Source organism: Gigantopelta aegis, chromosome 9, assembly GCF_016097555.1.
Source record: "Gigantopelta aegis isolate Gae_Host chromosome 9, Gae_host_genome, whole genome shotgun sequence".
NCBI classification, from domain to species: Eukaryota; Metazoa; Mollusca; class Gastropoda; order Neomphalida; family Peltospiridae; genus Gigantopelta; species Gigantopelta aegis.
This window is the reverse complement of record NC_054707.1, coordinates 59,872,043-59,891,865: the sequence shown is the minus strand read 5'-3', so window position 1 is coordinate 59,891,865 and position 19,823 is coordinate 59,872,043. Positions and strand designations below refer to the sequence as shown.

The 19,823-nt window shown below is 38.3% G+C and overlaps 1 protein-coding gene across 1 annotated transcript in view; it reads left to right on the top strand.

The window, feature by feature from the left end:
- The first annotated feature begins 1,188 nt into the window (after positions 1-1,188).
- Positions 1,189-19,823, top strand: part of LOC121382358 (DNA mismatch repair protein Mlh1-like) — a 273,672-nt gene continuing 255,037 nt past the window's right edge. Inside the window, exons 1-4 of the mRNA XM_041511944.1 lie at positions 1,189-1,326; positions 4,913-5,038; positions 10,528-10,618; positions 12,102-12,274. Coding sequence (XP_041367878.1) covers positions 4,914-5,038; positions 10,528-10,618; positions 12,102-12,274 — 389 coding nt within the window. The 5' untranslated portion in view covers positions 1,189-1,326; position 4,913. The remainder of the gene's footprint in view (positions 1,327-4,912; positions 5,039-10,527; positions 10,619-12,101; positions 12,275-19,823) is intronic.

Sequence of the window (19,823 nt, the reverse complement as noted above, 5' to 3'; positions counted from 1 at the left end):
TTAATTGATATAAGGAGCTATGATTCGGATGGTAAGCACACTGAAATTTATAAAACAGATGTTGGATATAAATTTTTTTATAAAAAGGCGCTTAAATACAATTCTTTCAAATATTTTCCCGACAACTAACTAATGAAATTGGGTTATAATTTGTAGGAGTCCAGCTCTTGTCACCTTTTTAAAATAATGGTTATACATGAGCAATTTTTTATTTAGTAAGATATATTGATAAAAGATGTGATTTATTAAATAATAGCTACAGTGGGTATACAACAGAATTGACACCTGTTTTAATAATTTGTGATTTATTTTATCGGGACGGGAAACCACATGCTTTATTTGGAACTAAAGATTTAATTGTATCAACAACTTCTTGAAGGGTTTTATTTATAACTCTAATTTATCCATGTACCCTTTCTCAAAATAATGCAGGATTTTATTGTCGTCGTCTATCGACGAAACTGATATGAAATATTTGTTTAATACTTCCGCTTTTTCAAAGTCTGTAAAACATGAGACTCCGCTATACTTGACGGGGTATGTATGTAGAATTTTCACTGATATGTATAAAGTGCTCACTACTGACTAGCTAGCGGGAATGTCCCCACCTATTACTAGTACTCAATTGTTAGGGCGCTGTGTTATTAGCGCTGGACTTGCACAGAGAGCCAGTGGTGTCAATCACCTCAGTGGAGGTTGGAAACTTTACCTATTACGTTCATCAAGCTGGACATTATACTAATTTTGCCAGAGGACAGGTTGAAAGTAATATCAAGATTTAGGCTACTCAATCATTACATGCTCAAATATGAGTGTTGTTAAATACTTTGTTGCCACCTTTTCCAGAGACTATTACAAATGTCAGCGTTTTTGTGTGTTATTTTCGAAACATTTTTATTTTTCTTCTTACGTCAAACCAAACTGACATTATTTACAAAACACATTTTTGTAGAGAATGCACTTTTAATTCTGATATATTTTACCGAGCAATTTTAGTATTTAAATTATACATTAATCTTACTTATTTCTCCCCCTCTCCCACTTGTTTATTTTTTGTTGTAGTTTAGTTTTCATCATTTATATCATACTTGAGTTTAGTCAAGCGTTTGTAGTGGTGTGCAACCTTAAAACAACAAAGGGAGCTTATCCCCGATTTCTTCAATGTTGAAGACACAAATGTTTCGCATTGCGGGAAAGAGAAATTTGTTGATTAAAATTATGAGTCTGATTTAACAATATTATAAATATATAGAGATATTTTTTTTTTTTTTATGTTAGCAGCAATTGGTACTCTGTAGGAAGAGAAACATTATTATATATCACAAGGTAGCTGTCATATGCGTTGTAAAATTTTAATTTTTATGAAGTTTGAACCCAATGATGAATGAACGCAAAAGTTAAATATTCTTGTCTGAAGTCTTGTGTATCCCGTTTTCAGCATTTTTATTCAGGACTAGCTCTGCCACTCGCCAAATTCGATTTTAAAAACATATTTTAATTTGGCGAAAAGATTACGTGTAATGATTGATATTTTGTTAGAAAATAACTCAGTTTCTGCTATTTTTAAAGTTTTATAGGTAATTTGGCGAAATTGTTGCTCACTCAGAGCTAGTTCATCAAGATAAACGTCTCCAGTCCAATAAATGTCAAAATGTTAAAAAACGGACCATAGATGTTTACCTTGGTGAACTAACTCGGAGCTAGCCCTGTTATTAGTTCGAAGGGATGTAGAAAGTGTGGTGGGGGGGGTTTCTACATCCGGATCTTGTTACATACCCTGTAGTATATATATATAGCTGTTATTAAAACCTTGTGGAACCATGTTTCAACTGTTTCTCAACTGAAATAGTGCAACAAATGGATACACAAACCAAAAATGTATAACCTACCAATAGTACCATCAACGTCCCAAACTGCATTCACCTAACGACAAAAACACATACAACATTTACGGAAATATTATTTTACATTTTTTAGCTACAATATGTGAAACAAAATAGATTGCAATCAGTTAATGTAAAAAATCAACAATGTGGACATAAAACTGTAAAAACAAAGCCATTCTACTAAACAAACATGACGCACCCTCCAGTAAACAGGAAAGAGTGCAACTTTTGTAACTGTGTTCAGGCGCATACGCTTGCAAAAAGTATGGTACTGCACGTGTGCGATTAATCTTTTTCCATTTTAAGGCTACTACATGAAATAAAAAAGGTTCTTAACTATGCAGTTGATGAACACTTTGTTTAATATTTTTTAAAAGGAAAAATTTAATTTATTAAGCATTCTGGTCCGGTCCGCGTTTTACCAACACCCATCGCTAACACATGATGTCAATACGGATAGGCATTACATTCATACCAGTGAAGAGTTTGTAAAATATCTCTCCTTTTTTTTATGAATTGATTCAATTATTTACAATTGTAATAAATGGATTATGAATACTATTCACTACAGTAGAGACCCAAAAATGTAGCATACCTTTTGCAGATCGAATATAATAATTGAAAACAAATTCTAACAGCGGGGTTTAAAGGCATACTGTCACGGATTTAAGGAACTTATTTCTCTAAAAACGGATAATAAATAAAAATTACATTAATTGGTGGAAACCAAATCTAGCTATTGCATCACCTTAACTGAACCATGATGGAGCGAAATCCATGTCATCCCTCTCGGCAATTTTAGTTTTTGAATTATGGACCATTGCAATAATTCAATTATTTTTACAAAATGTCATTAATAAATGGAGTATGGTGGTTATGAAGATGGTTGAATAAAGTACATTTAGCGACAAATCAAATTATTTTTGTTCAGGTAATTATTTTTTAGACCATTAAATACATGTAGGTCAGTGGTCTTTGACAATATATATGCCTTTAAAATCGTAAAAATTAAATGAATTGATCTAGCTCGTTTGAAGTCATTTGACACATACCAAATGTTAATTCATCTTCCTCCATTTTAAGTCAATTTCTACGAGTCATGTGGACCTGATATTGGTAATTTTAATAAATAAACACGACTTAGTAAAATTAATGGTTTTAGGGGTTTGTAAAGTTTTGTATTTAGAACTGTCAAGAAATACCTCAGAAATGAACGATAAGCAGACGACAACAAATCGGATGTTGATTGCGCGAACCGTGCATGAGAAAACAAACTGAACGGAGTTGGAAGCATAACACAGTTAGGGATGTTGACGATACCGTACTCACTAAATCCCAATTGAAGTACTTGCATCAGTATTAACAAAATAAATCTTCCAACAACAACATTAAAAATGTCCACGCCATTTTAAATTTGCTACATAGAGGGAAGTAACTTGCCGTGCATGTTAAGAAAAGTATCGCCTTAATGTGCCCCGTGCACTACATTTTTATGAATCATAGGGTACACAATAAATCCCCCAAAACACCAGTGTTTTACTTCAAGATCAAGCATTGGGATGCAGACACACACATGCATGCATACTCGCACACATACAGAGTTAAAAAAGAAAATGCACCCTGAAATATATTTTGTTTATGTATTTTTACAACTTTAGTGATGTATTTTCTGTAGACCGTCACAATGTATGACAAAAACTTTATTTTTGAGACATATACCAACCGCTGAATAACCAATTTCCTGGTGTGTCGTTAAACAAACATTCATTTCCAGGTAATGTCTTTAAGACTTCTGGAAAAGTGAAAAAGTCCTGAAAAATTAACTTAATTGAAAATAGTGCATGAACCCTGAATTCAGACTATGTTAGAAAGCAGTATTTTACCTGATCTCATAATCAAATGAAAGTAAATATCGTTAACATGTAAATGGATGTATTTTCTCATGCCGGATCGATCCCCGTCAGTGGCCCCATTGGGCTATATCTCGTTCCAGCCAGTGCTCCACAGCTGGTGTAACAAAGGCTGTGGTATGTACTATCCTATCTGTGGGATGGCATATGTAAAAGATCCCTTGCTGCTAATCCAAAAGAGTAGCCCATGAAGTGGTGACAGCAAGAGCCCTCAGAAGATAACATGAATATATATATATGAGTTGTTTTGGAGGTTTTTCAAAATAAATAAGAATTAAAAAAAGGGAAAGGTGATTTAAAAAAAAAAATTAGCATTCATTCCTAATTTTTTATTTTTTTTGGATTACACTCACACAAAACTGACATCATTCTTAATATTACGCTTCCTCAATCTCCTGTCACTAAGAGCAAACAATTGTATATCATAAAAGAGCAAATAATACATGAATGACCTGTTGGAAACAAAGTCAGTCCGAGCAGACAATAATTAACTGGACATTCTATTAAAAAAGTGTAAATTTATATGGCAATATCTTAAATGGTTCCTCACAATCAAAGTTTGGGTCAGATAATTTTATTTTGCTGTGAGATATGTAGTTCATAATCATTGATGACAGCATTTTGGCACCATTGTTTGACATCATATATTCATATACCCCGGTACTATAAATTAATAAAATATTGTAACTTAATTTCACTTCAGATCCATTTTTGTTTTGCAAATGGTACTATTTTAATTAAATGACAATTTCTTTTTTTCAAACAATAAGATGCATTAGCAGTCTACATACAGAACATTTCCAATAGCAATTTTATAATGAAAGTTTTGGAGTGATACACCAGTTTAATATTGGTATTGTAGACAGATTCAAACCAACATGGTTTGTATAATAACATGATTAAAAGTAACCCAAAATACCAGCAATGTAAGCCATAGGATGCATTTTTGTTTATGTGACATTAATTTCCATAGTCTATTGTGCAGAAAACATTATATAATAACTCATGGTTTCAGATTTAAAATTACATAATTTCTTTTGACTGTAGAGTGTTTTTTTTCTACATGAATATTATCTATTCCATTTTTATTTATTATTTATTAACTCGACCTTTTAGTATGGCTTCATCAAAACCACAGCCTTCAACAATCAAGAAACTTGATGAAGTTGTAGTGAACAGAATTGCAGCAGGGGAGGTAATTCAGAGGCCAGCAAATGCACTGAAGGAGCTTATAGAAAATAGGTAAGAAAAGATTTTGTCTCGCTCTGTTAATTTTTTTTCAACATCGCTTTTCCTCAGACTAGTGCATATTCCCCTAAGGATAGTAGTCTGGTTCGAACATCCCAACAGCCATTGGGATGGCCTAAGATTCTTCTACTGCACACTCCTTCCTGTTCCGGTCATGTGACTGTAACTTCCTTCTTTTTCCTTCGCTCTTATGGTTCGGACATTCTTATTTTTCACTTCGTCTTAATCTGAGCCATCTATCCTTTTTTCTTGGTTTATTTGAGGCTTTAATGTCTGTAACGCATTCTACAATGTTGTTACTTTATTGTCGTACAATTATTTGGGTTGCAATCACTTTATTTAAAGTTTTGTGTGAAAAGTTTTGATTCCCATGTGTGCCGGTCAAGAGCTCAGGTCGCCATTTGTTTACAGGAAATGTACAGACTCATGTGTTTGCTTTTTCATTACAGCTATAATTGAATATGTCAGACACAAGTTCATCGAGAGTGGTGAAATCTTGCAACAAGTTTATGGCTGGAGGGGACCTGCATGTCATGTGTCCCAGTTGACGGCTGCTGTGTGACATAGAATCCAGGTGTCGTCTATGCTTACCTTTGGGTCCTACAGAGTTTGCTGTTACCTCTATGTAAGTGGGCCAAGAAGGTTGAGACGTTTCTGGCTTTAGCCCCTCCACAGCCTTCAGTTATGGACTCGGTAGCCTAAGTACTTCAGATTCTTCTGCCCAGCATGCCCCAAGAGATGTTTGCAGCACAGAAGGGTCCTGTGCCGATGATAGCTACTGACACAGCTCCAGAGGATGTCGTGATTCGATCATAAGCCACTGGTACCATGATTGCTAACGTGGGTTCAGAGTTGGACGCCAACTTCAAAGAGATGACGTTGCCATTGGCTTTCCCTCCATTTGTACCCAGTATTTAATATGCCGTTTAAAGATCGGGCACCTGAACTCGACGCAGATTTAGACAGGCTCGGCAAACACCCAGCTACTGTTGAGATTCTGAAGCGTACAGAGACGGCCATGGACACCACACAGAGATGGCTACTGTACATACTAGATGTCTTCTTGGTGGCGTTAGCCTCTCAGGTGAAAGATTGGAAAGGTTATTCTTTGCTACAGCAATCAGCCAAAATAACTGCATTTATGACATCGATGATCACCTCCATGTCTACTATGTTGACTCAGCAGCGGCGCCAGCCATGCCTGAAATATTCTTCCCTGGATGAGGGGCATAAGAAGACGTTGTTGTCGTAACATTGGTCTTCGTCGAAACTGTTTGCAGACAAGATCACGGAGGTCATTAATGATAATGAGAAGGTGCAGCAGTCCACTGCCATCATCAAGGCTCTTGAGCTTATTTCCACCCTGGAAGCATCCAAAAGGAAGAATCCTTTTTCTCGGTCAACTCGGGCCAAGAAGTGGAAACATACACCTTGTAAGCGACAGCCGTTTCGTAGAAAGCCTACCCCTCGAACACCTGCCGGAACCAGAAGTCGACCTCAAGGAAAGCCTGTACATCGTTGATGCCAGCTGGCCAACCCTGGACTCCTTCGACTGTTTCAACCATCCTGTTGAACAATGATTTTCAACTTACACTTCTGGTTGACTACAGAGGTATTGGAGGTACTGGGGACAACGTGTTTGTCGTTGAAATTTAAACAACGCTGTTACCGGCTGCAATTGTCTTCACTACCACCCTTGACTACACCAAGGGAAGACTGTCATTCCATGTCACATGTGCAGGTTCTGCAAGAGACAGTCGACAAACTGATAGAGAAAGGAGCGGTCAGGAAGATACCATTGCAGTACATCCGGAGTTTTACTCAGACATCTTTCTTGAACCAAAGAAAGATTCCGGAGACCTCCAGATGATTCACAACCTGGCATCATCATCTAGAGTCTTCTCCGAAGTTCAAGATGTTCACTGTCCAGGATGTGAGGACCGTCGTCCAGCCGAACGACCGGCTAGCCTCGTTGGACATCAAGGATGCCTACCTCCATGTGCCCATCCATCCAGCCTATTACAAATACCTCAGGTTCATGCTGCAGGGAGTGCACTATGAGTGGATAGTCCTGCCTTTTGGTATATTGGTCGCTCCTTGGTTGTTGGGCAGGACGTAGCCTAGTGGTAAAACGTTTGCTCGATGCGCTATCAGTCTGGGATCGATCCTCCTTGGTGGGCCCATTGGGCTGTTTCTTGTTCTAGCCAGTGCACAACGACTGGTGTAACAAAGGCTGTGGTATGTACTACCCTGTCTGTGGGATGGTGCATATAAAAGATCCCTTGCTGCTAATCGAAAAGAGTAGTCCATGAAGTGGCAACAGCGGGTTTCCTCTCTCAATATCTGTGTGGTCCTTAACCATATATCTGACGCTATATAACCGTAAATAAAATGTGTTGAGTGCGTCATTAAATAAAACATTTCCTTCCTTCCTTCCTTGGCCGTTCACCGGAATAACAGCCACGATGTCATGGTTCCTCCATTGTCAGGGTATATCCTTTTACCCCTACTTGGATGACTGCCAGAGCAAGATGAAGTTAGCAGTACATGTCAACTATATACTTAGTTCTTGGATTGCCTCGGCTGGCTTGTCAACCTAGAAAAGTCTCAGTTGTAACCAACACAGAATCTCCAATTCACTGGAGTCCTGCTGCATACCGATCTTGGACTACTTCAGGTTCCTGCCGACAGATGGACCAAGATTCAATCTGCTGTCTCCACAGTCCTGCAGAACCTATGGCTTGGCAGAGCCTGTTGGGTCTCTTTGATGCGGTGTAAGACATGACACTGCGAGGCCGTTTACAGTTATGTCGACTCCCAAGTCTTCTTCAGTCCATTCAACGGTGAACATGATGAAGCGGTGATGGTGATCAAGCGCCTCGCACCTACGCTGTTCAAGCACTCTCTTCCATTGTGGGTCCCCACAATGTCGAGGACTTGTTCGAGCCCTCAAGCATTACATCAAGAGAACTAAGTCTTTTCGCAAGCATTGAAAGCACCTGTTCTTCTCATGTAACCAGAGCCACTTGAAAGACTTCACCAAAAACACAGCGTCTACCTGGATTTGGTCCACTATCCTGTGCTCTTACCAAGCAGTGGGTTTACCTTTACCGTTGATGTCTAACCCATATGAGTTATGTCCACTGGCTGCCACCATGCTGCTGCACTGCAATACATGTCTTAACAGCATTTTAACAGGGTGTTATTGGGTCACTGACTTGATCTTCGCTAACTACTACTTACGTGATATATCCAATGAAGATGTCTGTCGCATTCCGGACTGCACCCCAAGATGTCCAACAGGTGAGGACTTGACTTTGACAATTTGTTTTTGAACCATTCCGAAGTTTACGCACTGGTTGGTGACAGGACATTTGTCAGGATAAAACTAGTCATTCTACTGCACTGCATATTGACAAACTATTTCCACCTAATTGAGCTAGCAAATCACTGTTTAGTTCAAGTTTCTGATGGATGCACCCATAGTATTGTTGTTTTTGTTACTAATTCAAGAATGGCATGGGAGGTTACCTAATATCTGCATCCTTGGTGGCTACGCTTATCCACCCTGTCAGAACCCATTTGTTGGAGGACGAAATTGCGAGTCCATACATACTACGCGGGTTCATTCCTCCATACCACTGACGGATGTCACCATCACCACTGTTTATACCAACAGCACGGGTTTAGTTTGTTCCCGGCATCCCATGGGGGATGGGCTAAGCAAGGCTGGCCTTTTTTCCCCACTGTTTCAGATTCCTACCAGTCCATGGAGAAAAGACGTGTACATCTTCGGAGTACGGAACCCACCACCATCTGTCGAATGCTGCACTAGTTTTGAGGACAGGTGATGTTGAAAAGAAATGGAGAAAACTTGGAATGTTTTCTCTTTTATAGATACATCACCTGTCCTCAAGGGTTATACCCACCCGGCTTCCCCGCTTCCAGTTCTCCGTGCAATCCGCTCAGGGAAAAGAAGGACGTTACAGTCAAGTGACCAGGACAGGAAGGGGTCCACAGTAGAAGAATCTTTGGCCATGCTGTTTGGATGTTCGAACCAGACTTCTATCCTTAGGGGAATATGCTCTAGTTTGAGAACAATGAATGAATGAATGAATGAATGTTTAACGACACCCCAGCACGAAAATACATCGGCTATTGGGTGTCAAACTATTGTATGCAAACAAATAAAGTGATGATCAACATCAATATAAAAATTCAAGATTTAAATAAAAACACAGTGTAAAGAACTGTGCAAAAATACAAACATCACAGATAGATACTGACTTTTATTCAAAATTTTAATTGTATCCCGAAGAAAACAAAGGGATTTGTGCTGTATTGGCCATTCTCAAAGAGAATGTTACACCCCTGCACCACAGTGAGGTTACAGCACACGCAGGGGTAGTTTGAGAACAGGTGATGCATCTATGAAAAAGAAAACACTCCTAAGTTTTCTCCATTTTCTGATTTTATTTGTCATTTTAATTTTTTGTGTTTGCATATTAAATTTAGGACAGCATTTACCTGATCATGACAGGTTACCTGAATTTGTTTGTTTTTGTTTAACAGCACCACTAGAGCACATTGATGTATTCATCAAACATTTGGTAATTCTGACATAGAGAGGAAACCTACTACATTTTTCCATTAGTAGCAAGGGATCTTTTTTATGCACCATCCCACAGACAGGATTACACATACCATGGCCTTTGATATACCAGTTGTGGTGTATTGACTGGAATGGATCGATCCCAAACCTAAATTTGTCTCTGCATAAAACATAAACGATTTACGCAGATTTTCAATTCTGTTGAGGTCTGCACCTGTCCTACATAAACCGGCCTCGGTGGCGTCGTGGCAGGCCATCGGTCTACAGGCTGGTAGGTACTGGGTTTGGATCCCAGTCGAGGCATGGGATTTTTAATCCAGATACTGACTCCAAACCCTGAGTGAGTGCTCCGCAAGGCTCAATGGGTAGGTGTAAACCACTTGCACCGACCAGTGTTCCATAACTGGTTCAACAAAGGCAATGGTTTGTGCTATCCTGCCTGTGGGAAGTGCAAATAAAAGATCCTTGCTGCTAATCGGAAGAGTAGCCTATGTAGTGGCGACAGCGGGTTTCCTCTCAAAATCTGTGTGGTGCTTAACTGTATGTCTGACGCCATATAACCGTAAATAAAATGTGTTGAGTGCGTTGTTAAATAAAACATTTCTTTCTTTTTTTCTGTCCTACATAATGTCCATGCTGATCCTTTAGTCATACTTAAACAGGGACAGTGTAAAAAAAATAGTGGTACGGCTCGTGCCAGACTCGCCTTTCAGATTACTTGTAAGGATATTTTCACAAATATAACACACACACACATACACACACACAAAAGTGGCACGCCGCCCCTGTTTAATCTGTAACTAGAAATATGATTTTATAGTAGTAAAGCAAAACAGTTGTGAAATGTCTTTCATGCATTTTCGTTTTACAGCTTGGATGCCAAAGCTACAAACATTCAAGTAACGGTAAAACAAGGAGGTCTTAAGCTGTTACAGATTCAAGACAATGGTACAGGTATTAAGGTGAGTTTTGCTGCATGTTTAATAAAAATCATTAATGTACGAGGACCCAGTATTAAACTGCTAACTAGTACATTATTTGACACCCCCCCCCCCCCCATTATTTCTCTATAACTGTTACATTTAAACACCTCTAAATAGTTATAATTATAGTCACTAGTCGAATGCTAGATCTCTTTTCTGTCTTGCATACATTCAGAATTTTAATATACTTACCTGTGATAATTACACTTTGCACAGCTACTTATACTGGGTTTTAATTTAACGTTGGACTTTTTATATTTCATTCATATATTTACCATTGTCTGATGCACAATGTCTGATGTATTTTTGTGCTAGGGTGTCGTTAAATTCATTCATTCATTCATTCATTCATTCACAAAATGCATTTGCTGCTACTGTAAATACTAAGTCAATTAAAACATTAAACTATTTTACATTGCCAGATGACTAGGATCATTTCCTATTAGCAGTACTGCAATATCAGTTAATTTTAGGTCATTTAAAGACAGTATTTTTTTCATACAGTATTATTGCCAAATAGCAGCATTTTTAAATTGCTGAGCTACAGTTTTAATTTACTGAGCTACAGTGTTAATTTACTGAGCTACAGTTTTAATTTACCGAGATCGAGTTTTAATTTGCTGAGCTACAGTTTTAATTTACTGAGCTACAGTTTTAAACTGCTGAGCTACAATTTTAATTTGCTGAGCTACAGTTTTAATTTGCTGAGCTACAGTTTTAAATTGCTGAGCTACAATTTTAATTTGCTGAGCTACAGTTTTAAATTGCTGAGCTAGTTTTAAATTGCTGACCTACAGTTTTAATTTGCCCAGTTACAGTTTTAATTTACTGAGATACAGATTTAATTTACAGAGCTGCAGTTTTAAATTGCTGAGCTACAATTTTAATTTGCTGAGCTACAGTTTTAAATTGCTGACCTACAGTTTTAATTTACTGAGCTACAGTTTTAATTGACCAAGATACAGTTTTGATTTGCTGAGCTACAGTTTTAATTTACTGAGCTATAGTTTTAAATTGCTGAGCTACAGTTTTAATTTACTGAGCCGCAGTTTTAATTTACTGAGCCGCAGTTTTAATTTGCTGAGCTACAGTTTTAAATTGCTGAGCTACAGTTTTAAATTGCTGAGCTACAGTTTTAATTTACTGAGCCGCAGTTTTAATTTGCTGAGCTACAGTTTTAAATTGCTGAGCTACAGTTTTAATTTACTGAGCCGCAGTTTTAATTTGCTGAGCTACAGTTTTAAATTGCTGAGCTACAGTTTTAAATTGCTGAGCTACAGTTTTAATTTACTGAGCCGCAGTTTTAATTTGCTGAGCTACAGTTTTAAATTGCTGAGCTACAGTTTTAATTTGCTGAGCTACAGTTTTAAATTACTGAGCTACAGTTTTAATTTGCTGACATACAGTTTTAAATTGCTGAGCTGTTACTAAAACAAATTTTCCTTTGATTTGTGACCTACAGAAAGAAGACATGGAGATAGTGTGTGAGAGATTCACAACCAGCAAACTACAGAAGTTTGAAGATCTCCAAACTATAGCAACCTATGGCTTTCGGGGAGAAGCACTAGCCAGTATCAGCCATGTGGCTCATGTTACCATAACAACCAGAACCTCAGACTCCAAATGTGCATTCAGGTATTAATTAATTAATTTTAACATATTTTTGTGCTTATATCCAATTAAGGTTCAAGCACACTTTCCTGGGCACACACCTCAGCTGTCTGGGCTGTCTGTCCAGGACAGTGGGTTAGTTGTTAGTTAGTGGTTAGTAAGAGAGAAAAGGGTGTAGTGGCCTTACACCTACCCATTGAGCCCTTAATGTGCAAACAGGTATTAATCAGTGATGTTTTGACCCCATGACCCTCAAACCAGCCTATCTCTAACTCACCCACCCATCAAGACACAGTAAATATTCTGATGGAAAGTAATAAGGGAACACACACGTAGTGACAGAAAATATTAACTACTGGTGACATTCAGTCCCATATTGGCGACATTCAGTCCCATACTAGTGACATTCAGTCTCATACTAGTGACATTCAGCCACGTATTAGTGACATTCAATCCCATATTAGCGACATTCAATCCCATATTAGTGACATTCAGCCCCATATTAGTGACATTAAGCCCCATATTAGTGACATTCAGTCAGTAATAATGACATTCAGCTGCATATTGGTGACATTCAATCCCATATTAGTGACATTTAGTCAGTAATAGTGACATTCAGCCCCATACTAGTGACATTCAGCCCCATACTAGTGACATTCAACCCCATATTAGTGACATTCAACCCCGTATTAGTGACATTCACCCCATATTAGTAACATTCAACCCCATATTAGTGACAATCGGCCCCATATTGGTAATATTCAACCCCATATTTGTGACATTCAACCCCATATTAGTGACATTCAATCCCATATTAGTGACATTCAACCCAATATTAGTGACATTTAGCCCCATATTAGTGACATTCAGCCCCATATTGGTGACAACCAGCCCCATATTGGTGACATTCAACAACATATTAGTGACATTTAGTCAGTAATAGTGACATTCATCCCCATACTAGTGACATTCATCCCCATACTAATGACATTCAACCCCATATTAGTGACATTCAACCCCATATTAGTGACATTCACTCCATATTAGTGACATTCAACCCCATATTAGTGACAATCAGCCCCATATTGGTAATATTCAAACCCATATTTGTGACATTCAACCCATATTAGTGACATTCAATCCCATATTAGTGACATTTAACCCAATATTAGTGACATTTAGCCCCATATTAGTGACATTCAACCCCATATTAGTGACAACCAGCCCCATATTGGTAATATTCAAACCCATATTTGTGACATTCAACCCATATTAGTGACATTCAATCCCATATTAGTGACATTTAACCCAATATTAGTGACATTTAGCCCCATATTAGTGACATTCAGCCCCATATTGGTGACAATCAGCCCCATATTGGTGATATTCAACCCCATATTTGTGACATTCAACCCCATATTGGTGATATTAAATCCCATATTAGTGACATTCAGCCCCATATTGGTGACATTAAATCCCATATTAGAGACATTCAGCCCCATATTGGTGACATTCAGCCCTATATTGGTGACATTCAACCCCATACTAGTGACAATATTAGTGACATTTAAACCCATATTAGTGACATTCAACCATATATTAGTGACATTCACCCAAATACTAGTGACATTCAACCCCATATTAGTGACATTCAGTCCAGTAATAGTGACATTCAGTCAGTAATAGTGACATTCAACCCCATTGTAGTGACATTCAATCCCATATTAGTGACATTCAATCCCACACTACATTTGTATATCTGTATTTTATACAGACATTACTATACTAGTAATAAATTAAATCTGATCTAAATTAAATGTCATGTAAACCCTTGTTTCTTCCCCATCAGTATATCCCTTGAGTCTGGAATATTCTGACTGACAATTCTAACCTCGTATTATATCACCCAGGATGGTGTGATAGAGCACTTGCATCAGGTGGACAGGGCTTTTTTGTTCTCGTCTTCTAACCAGTGCCCTGCAACATATTTCATAGTACAGAAAGATCTCTTGGTATGGGAAAGCAGTAAGTTTCCTCTCTTATGCTTCCGTTGAAAGAACCATATGTTAGACAAGTAGCCGTAGTTCAAAATATGCTGAGGTGTTTTTAAACACATCAAAACCTAGTCATCAGAATCCATTACTCTGCCTTGTTTTGAATGAATTAATGTTTAACAACAATCCAACACAAAAAAACCCAGACAAGCTGTTGGGTGTCTGCCTTTTTTGAGTTTGGGGAAAACATTTTGTTCAGCATGTGCACATCATCAAGAAAAACTGAACCAGTATGTATGTTACACGAAAGACTATGGGGAAAACACTAAAGTAGTGTCGCAAATAGAACAAAACTGATTTTCGTCCATTATGTCTTTCATATTAAACTGACAAGTAAATATTTTGTAAATATCTATTTAATGATACTCTACCTAATTTAGCATTTACTTGTTTGGGTTCTCATTGATGTACAAGTTGGTGTTTACTCTTGAAATTAAAAGATTGATGTCGGTAAACAGGTGATTTGTGCACTTTATCGGAACAGACTATAACATATTTTGATCGACGTGTTAATTTCTTTTACCTGTTGCAATATGCGAGGGACTGTCTCTGTTGAAGGTTTACCCCTATCCCTCTCCCAAACAAAATATTTGTAGACATTTCTAAGTAACTTTTGAGCAAAACTGTCAAGAACCATTCTGAGTGTGTGATCTATTATACAGGTATTAAAGGTGCTATGTATATGTATTAAAGGTGCTATCTCCAAGTTGCCTAATCACAGCTATTGCAAATATTTTTTTAAATTAATTTTTGCTTTAATATTTAAAGACTACACCTTCAACTATATGCCCATAAATGATTTTAACAATATAATTTTATCTACTAGTAGAAAATACATTTTTATTGGAGAATCTTTATCACAAATAGATGCTCACATATAACTATGATATAACACCTTTAAGTGGCTGCAAGATTGTGTAAATTTCTAATAAATTAATTTCACATAATTAATAATTTATGCTGCAATTCAAAATAATGAGTTAACTTGTAGTTTTAAATTAAAAGTTTGTTTAAGGGTAAATGTCGATCAAAATGTGTTATAGTCTGTTCCAGTAAAGTACACAAATCACCTGTTTACAGACATATTTCTTTTAATTTCAAGAGTAAACACCACCTTATACATCAGTGAGAGCCCAAACAAGTAAATGCTAATCTAGGTAGAGTGTCATTAAATAGATATTTATAAAATATGTACTTGTCCGTTTAATATGAAAAATATAATCGACAAAAATCTGTTTTATTCTATTTCCGACACTACTTTAGTGTATGCCAGAGCAACATTTGTCCAACATGTGCACAATATCAAGAAAGACTGAACCAATATACAGTCAAACTTTGATAACTCCACCTTTGATCTCTCAAAAATTTTGATCTCTTGACCTGAAGCGATGGTCCTGGCCGAATTGCTATACAAACTAGTAATAACGACCTACGAAAAAGTAAACTTCGAACACTTGATAAACTTGATCTCTCGACATAATTTTTTTGTCCCGTATTAAATTTTTTAATGATTATGCACCTCTAAATCTTGACGCGTGTGGATTGCTCAAACTGTTGTTGCCGATAGTACTTCAAAGATGAATGAATTGTCAGATCAATCAGATGAAGCGTGCCTGTCTCGGGTGGTCTTGGCTGTTGAGGATTAAGGTGACAATTACAGAATAATAAATTGCCGACTAAGCGGAACGAAATGATCCTGTGTTTGGTTGTCGGTGGTCGTACTGGTGGAGAGCCTCGCGACATAATACATGATTACAGACACAGTCTGGTTAACTTCAAAGAGCATTTGTAATAATTATTATCCCTGTTTGGTTTTTGCTCACAAAAGTGTGAATCATGTCAAACTTTAGGTTTTCTATTCATGCATCAGTTAAGGTTTATCAAGTTATGTTAACAATTGATACATCACAGATTGAGAAATCTGGGGAAGGACTCGGGTAATGGGGGATACCCAGATCGGTTTTAAAACATTCTGCTTTCTTGTCATCCAAGCAATCTCGTTTAGTGTCCAGAAATGGGGTGGCCAGATTGAAGAAAGAAAGTAGAGGTGCGAAGCATACATAATTTTGTGTTATTCGGCATTCAGTGTTTTATTTGTTAGTTACTTTTTGCCATGTTTTGCCATCTGCATAATGTGTCAACTTTTATTATATCATTTACTTTCTGTTATTTATATATGTATGTAAATGCCTTCTTTTCTTGTTTTTTTTTTCTGTCAATAAATACATGTAGCCTATATGCACAAGCATATATACTCTTCAAAAGAAGAAACGCAAAACCACATTGTCGTAACATTTGGAGAATTGATTTAATTATTGAATGGTGAGTCTGATAATTACCAAATGTTGCAGGATTGTTCACAATTCACTCTAGTCCATTGTGAGTAAGTGATAGGACACACCACCAAGGTCAAGGTCATCTGGAGTCAATACCGGGTGTGGCCTCCGCGTGTGTTGACAACTGCCTGGCACCGCCTGCCCATTGAAGCAACCGGATGACGTCCCGGATGACGTCCCGGGGGATGGTGGCCCACTCGGCCTGCAAGGCTGCTGCCAGCTCGGGCAGGGTCTGGGGCTGTGGTTGTCGCTGTCGGAGGCGTCGGTCCAACTCGTCCCATAGATGCTCAATTGGGTTCAAATCCGGGGATATCGATGGCCAAGGAAGGACATTAATGTTGTTGTTCTGTAGGAAAGCCGTTGTGAGACGTGCTGTGTGAGGCCTGGCGTTGTCATGTTGGAACACTGCGTTGGCGTTGGCCATAACTGGAACGATGTGTGGCCGGAGGATCTGGTCAATGTAGCCCTGTGCATTCAGGTTGCCCTGCACGTGGACCAGGTCAGTTCTGCCAGTGTGTAAGATGGCTGCCCACACCATGACACTACCCCCGCCGAATCTGTCCACTTCCTGCACGCAGTTTGCCGCATAACGTTCACCACGACGCCTATACACGCGACATCTTCCATCATGACGTCGGAGCAGAAATCGGGACTCGTCACTGAACCACACCTGTCCCCATCGCAGTTGAGGCCATTGTCGATGAATCTGGCACCACTGCAGTCGGAGTCGACGGTGTTGTGGTGTTAAGATGACACCTCGAACTGGACGTCTGGCACGAATTCCTACCTCACGTAGGCGGTTCCGTACGGTCTGGTCGGATATCCTGCACAAACCTGGTATTGCTGCGGCTGTGGAGGTGGCAGCAGTCAATCGTTCCCGAAGGTGGCGTACCCGGATGTAGCGGTCCTGCCCGGGGGTAGTGACCCGTGGTCGACCGGATCTAGGGAGGTCACGTGTTGATCCATGTTGCTGGTAACGGTCCCACAGTCTGGAGATGGTGCTTGGGGACACATGGAATGCCCTGGCAACGGCCGTTCTGGATTCGCCTGCGTCTAGTCGGCCAATGGCATTGTTTCTCTGCAGTTCACTGAGACGTGGCATGTCCTGGATTGTCAACTGTTGGCCAGATACAGAGGCCAGGCAAGCGAACACCCTGCACTTTTATACTGTCGGTGTTCATGTTGCACGTGCAGACAACGCACGTGCAGTGGTGACATGGTTTGCACGTGGCTGCGTTTTTGCGAATATTCACATTTTGAACATTTATTTTACCGTAGCTGCGTTTTATCGAATGTAACCGTGGGAATGTGTTTGGGACATGCAATGACCTTATATTCACAAAGCATGAACCGGTAGGAAACATAAAATCGGAGTTATAACCCATTTGTACCCTTTTGCGTTTCTTTTTTTGAAGAGTATATTTCAAATTCATCTGGGCTATCTTTTTGTTTTGTAATTTACTTAATTTGACAAATATATGCAAAATACAGGCGTCGAAGATGCCAACAGCTGTGGTGGGGTGAGATGGGATGGGGTGGCATGAGGTGTGGTGACGGGGATATATTAATTCGCCTTTCAACTGGGAATGCATAGTTTTCAGAATTCAGAGGCAGGCAGCGAAGTACAAGCTTCTCACAATATTAAGCGAAATCAACCAGCTGCAATGCTGCAACCAGCTGCAATGCAGTTTCAAATTTGAATTCTTATATATTAATTTCGAAAACTCGAACTCCCTGAAACTCAAACTATTTCCTTGTCCCCTTCAAGATTGAGTTATCGAAGTTTAACTGTATATAATTTATACACACGAGTCTGCGCGGAAAACACAAGTGTGTGCCAGAGCAACACATAATATATTACTGAAACCAGTCTTTATGCAAGAATCGAGTTACAATCATTAATGGGAGAGTAGCCTTATGCCATGTTGGAGCAAAAACAAAAACCCATGATACACAAGTGATATTTTCTTTTCTTTGGGACTACGTAATTGGTCAGTTCTGTGATTTTAGATGGGAAAGTCTATTTAATCAATAGTTTTACAGAATTATTTACAGTAATAAACCATGTCCATTACCATTATAGTGGCAACGGGTAATATTACACAATACCGGTATGTATTTTTGTGTCTAGATGGCATCAATTAATTGGTTCGTCCACAAATAATAAATAATAAGAATAAGAATAAATAAATAATATATTGTATAAATAATGTATTCGGTTAAAAAAAGTCTGTAATGAATTGTACTAAAATGACATTTTATGACAAATTTAACAACAAAACCTAATAGGCATAAATGCAAACTCTTTTTGTGTTGTCATTGTGTATGTCTACCAGATCATCATTCATGACGTCATAACAGCCCTGACTACATATATAGTATCAGCAATGTCATTGGTTTGTAAGTGCAAATCCATCCAGTAATATTGTACTTTACACCAATGTACTATAATAACTCAGTGAGTAATTATGATATTTATTTCCTCAATTATGTGTGCCTCAGTTGACTCAGACCTTCTGACGTCATATAACTGTAAATAAAATGTGTTGAGTGCATTGTTAAATAAAACATCTCCTTGTTTCCGACCCAGAGCAAGTTTTAAAGGCTCATTGAGGGATGTAAAGCACGACATAAGGCGTCTGAAAATTGCGAGAACAGTCATTTCAGTCACTTGTGTAAGTTTAGTTTTATGTAACCCATTTTTTGTTTGCTAATTAATTTCAGGACATCATTGACATGGTCATGATGGGTTATGCAAAAACAAAATGTGTTGGCTGAATTTGTTTTTGTGTAACGCATAAATTAATTACGCAATTAATTTCTCAAAGGCTGTCTTCTCTTTAACCCTTTGAACCCTGAGCTCCTGACACGAAAATCAGGAAAATCTAAAAATATGTATTTATTTGTTTTTCAGCCACTAAGAATATTTTCTGTCATTAATTTATCAAAGTAAAGGCTATTTGAAATAAATATGGACTTCCTTGTTATTTATCTCCAATATTCTCTCGTGTGGTGCCAGTCAAACCAGCAGTTTTTGTCCGGCTGTCTAATGCACATTAACTCCCTACAGAAGCCTGAGAAGGTACATCAAAAAACTCCCTACTGAAGGTAAACCAAAGAACAATCCCTTTTGCCCCCTCTGTGAACCGTCCTGTCATTGTTACCTCGACCACATCCTCTACC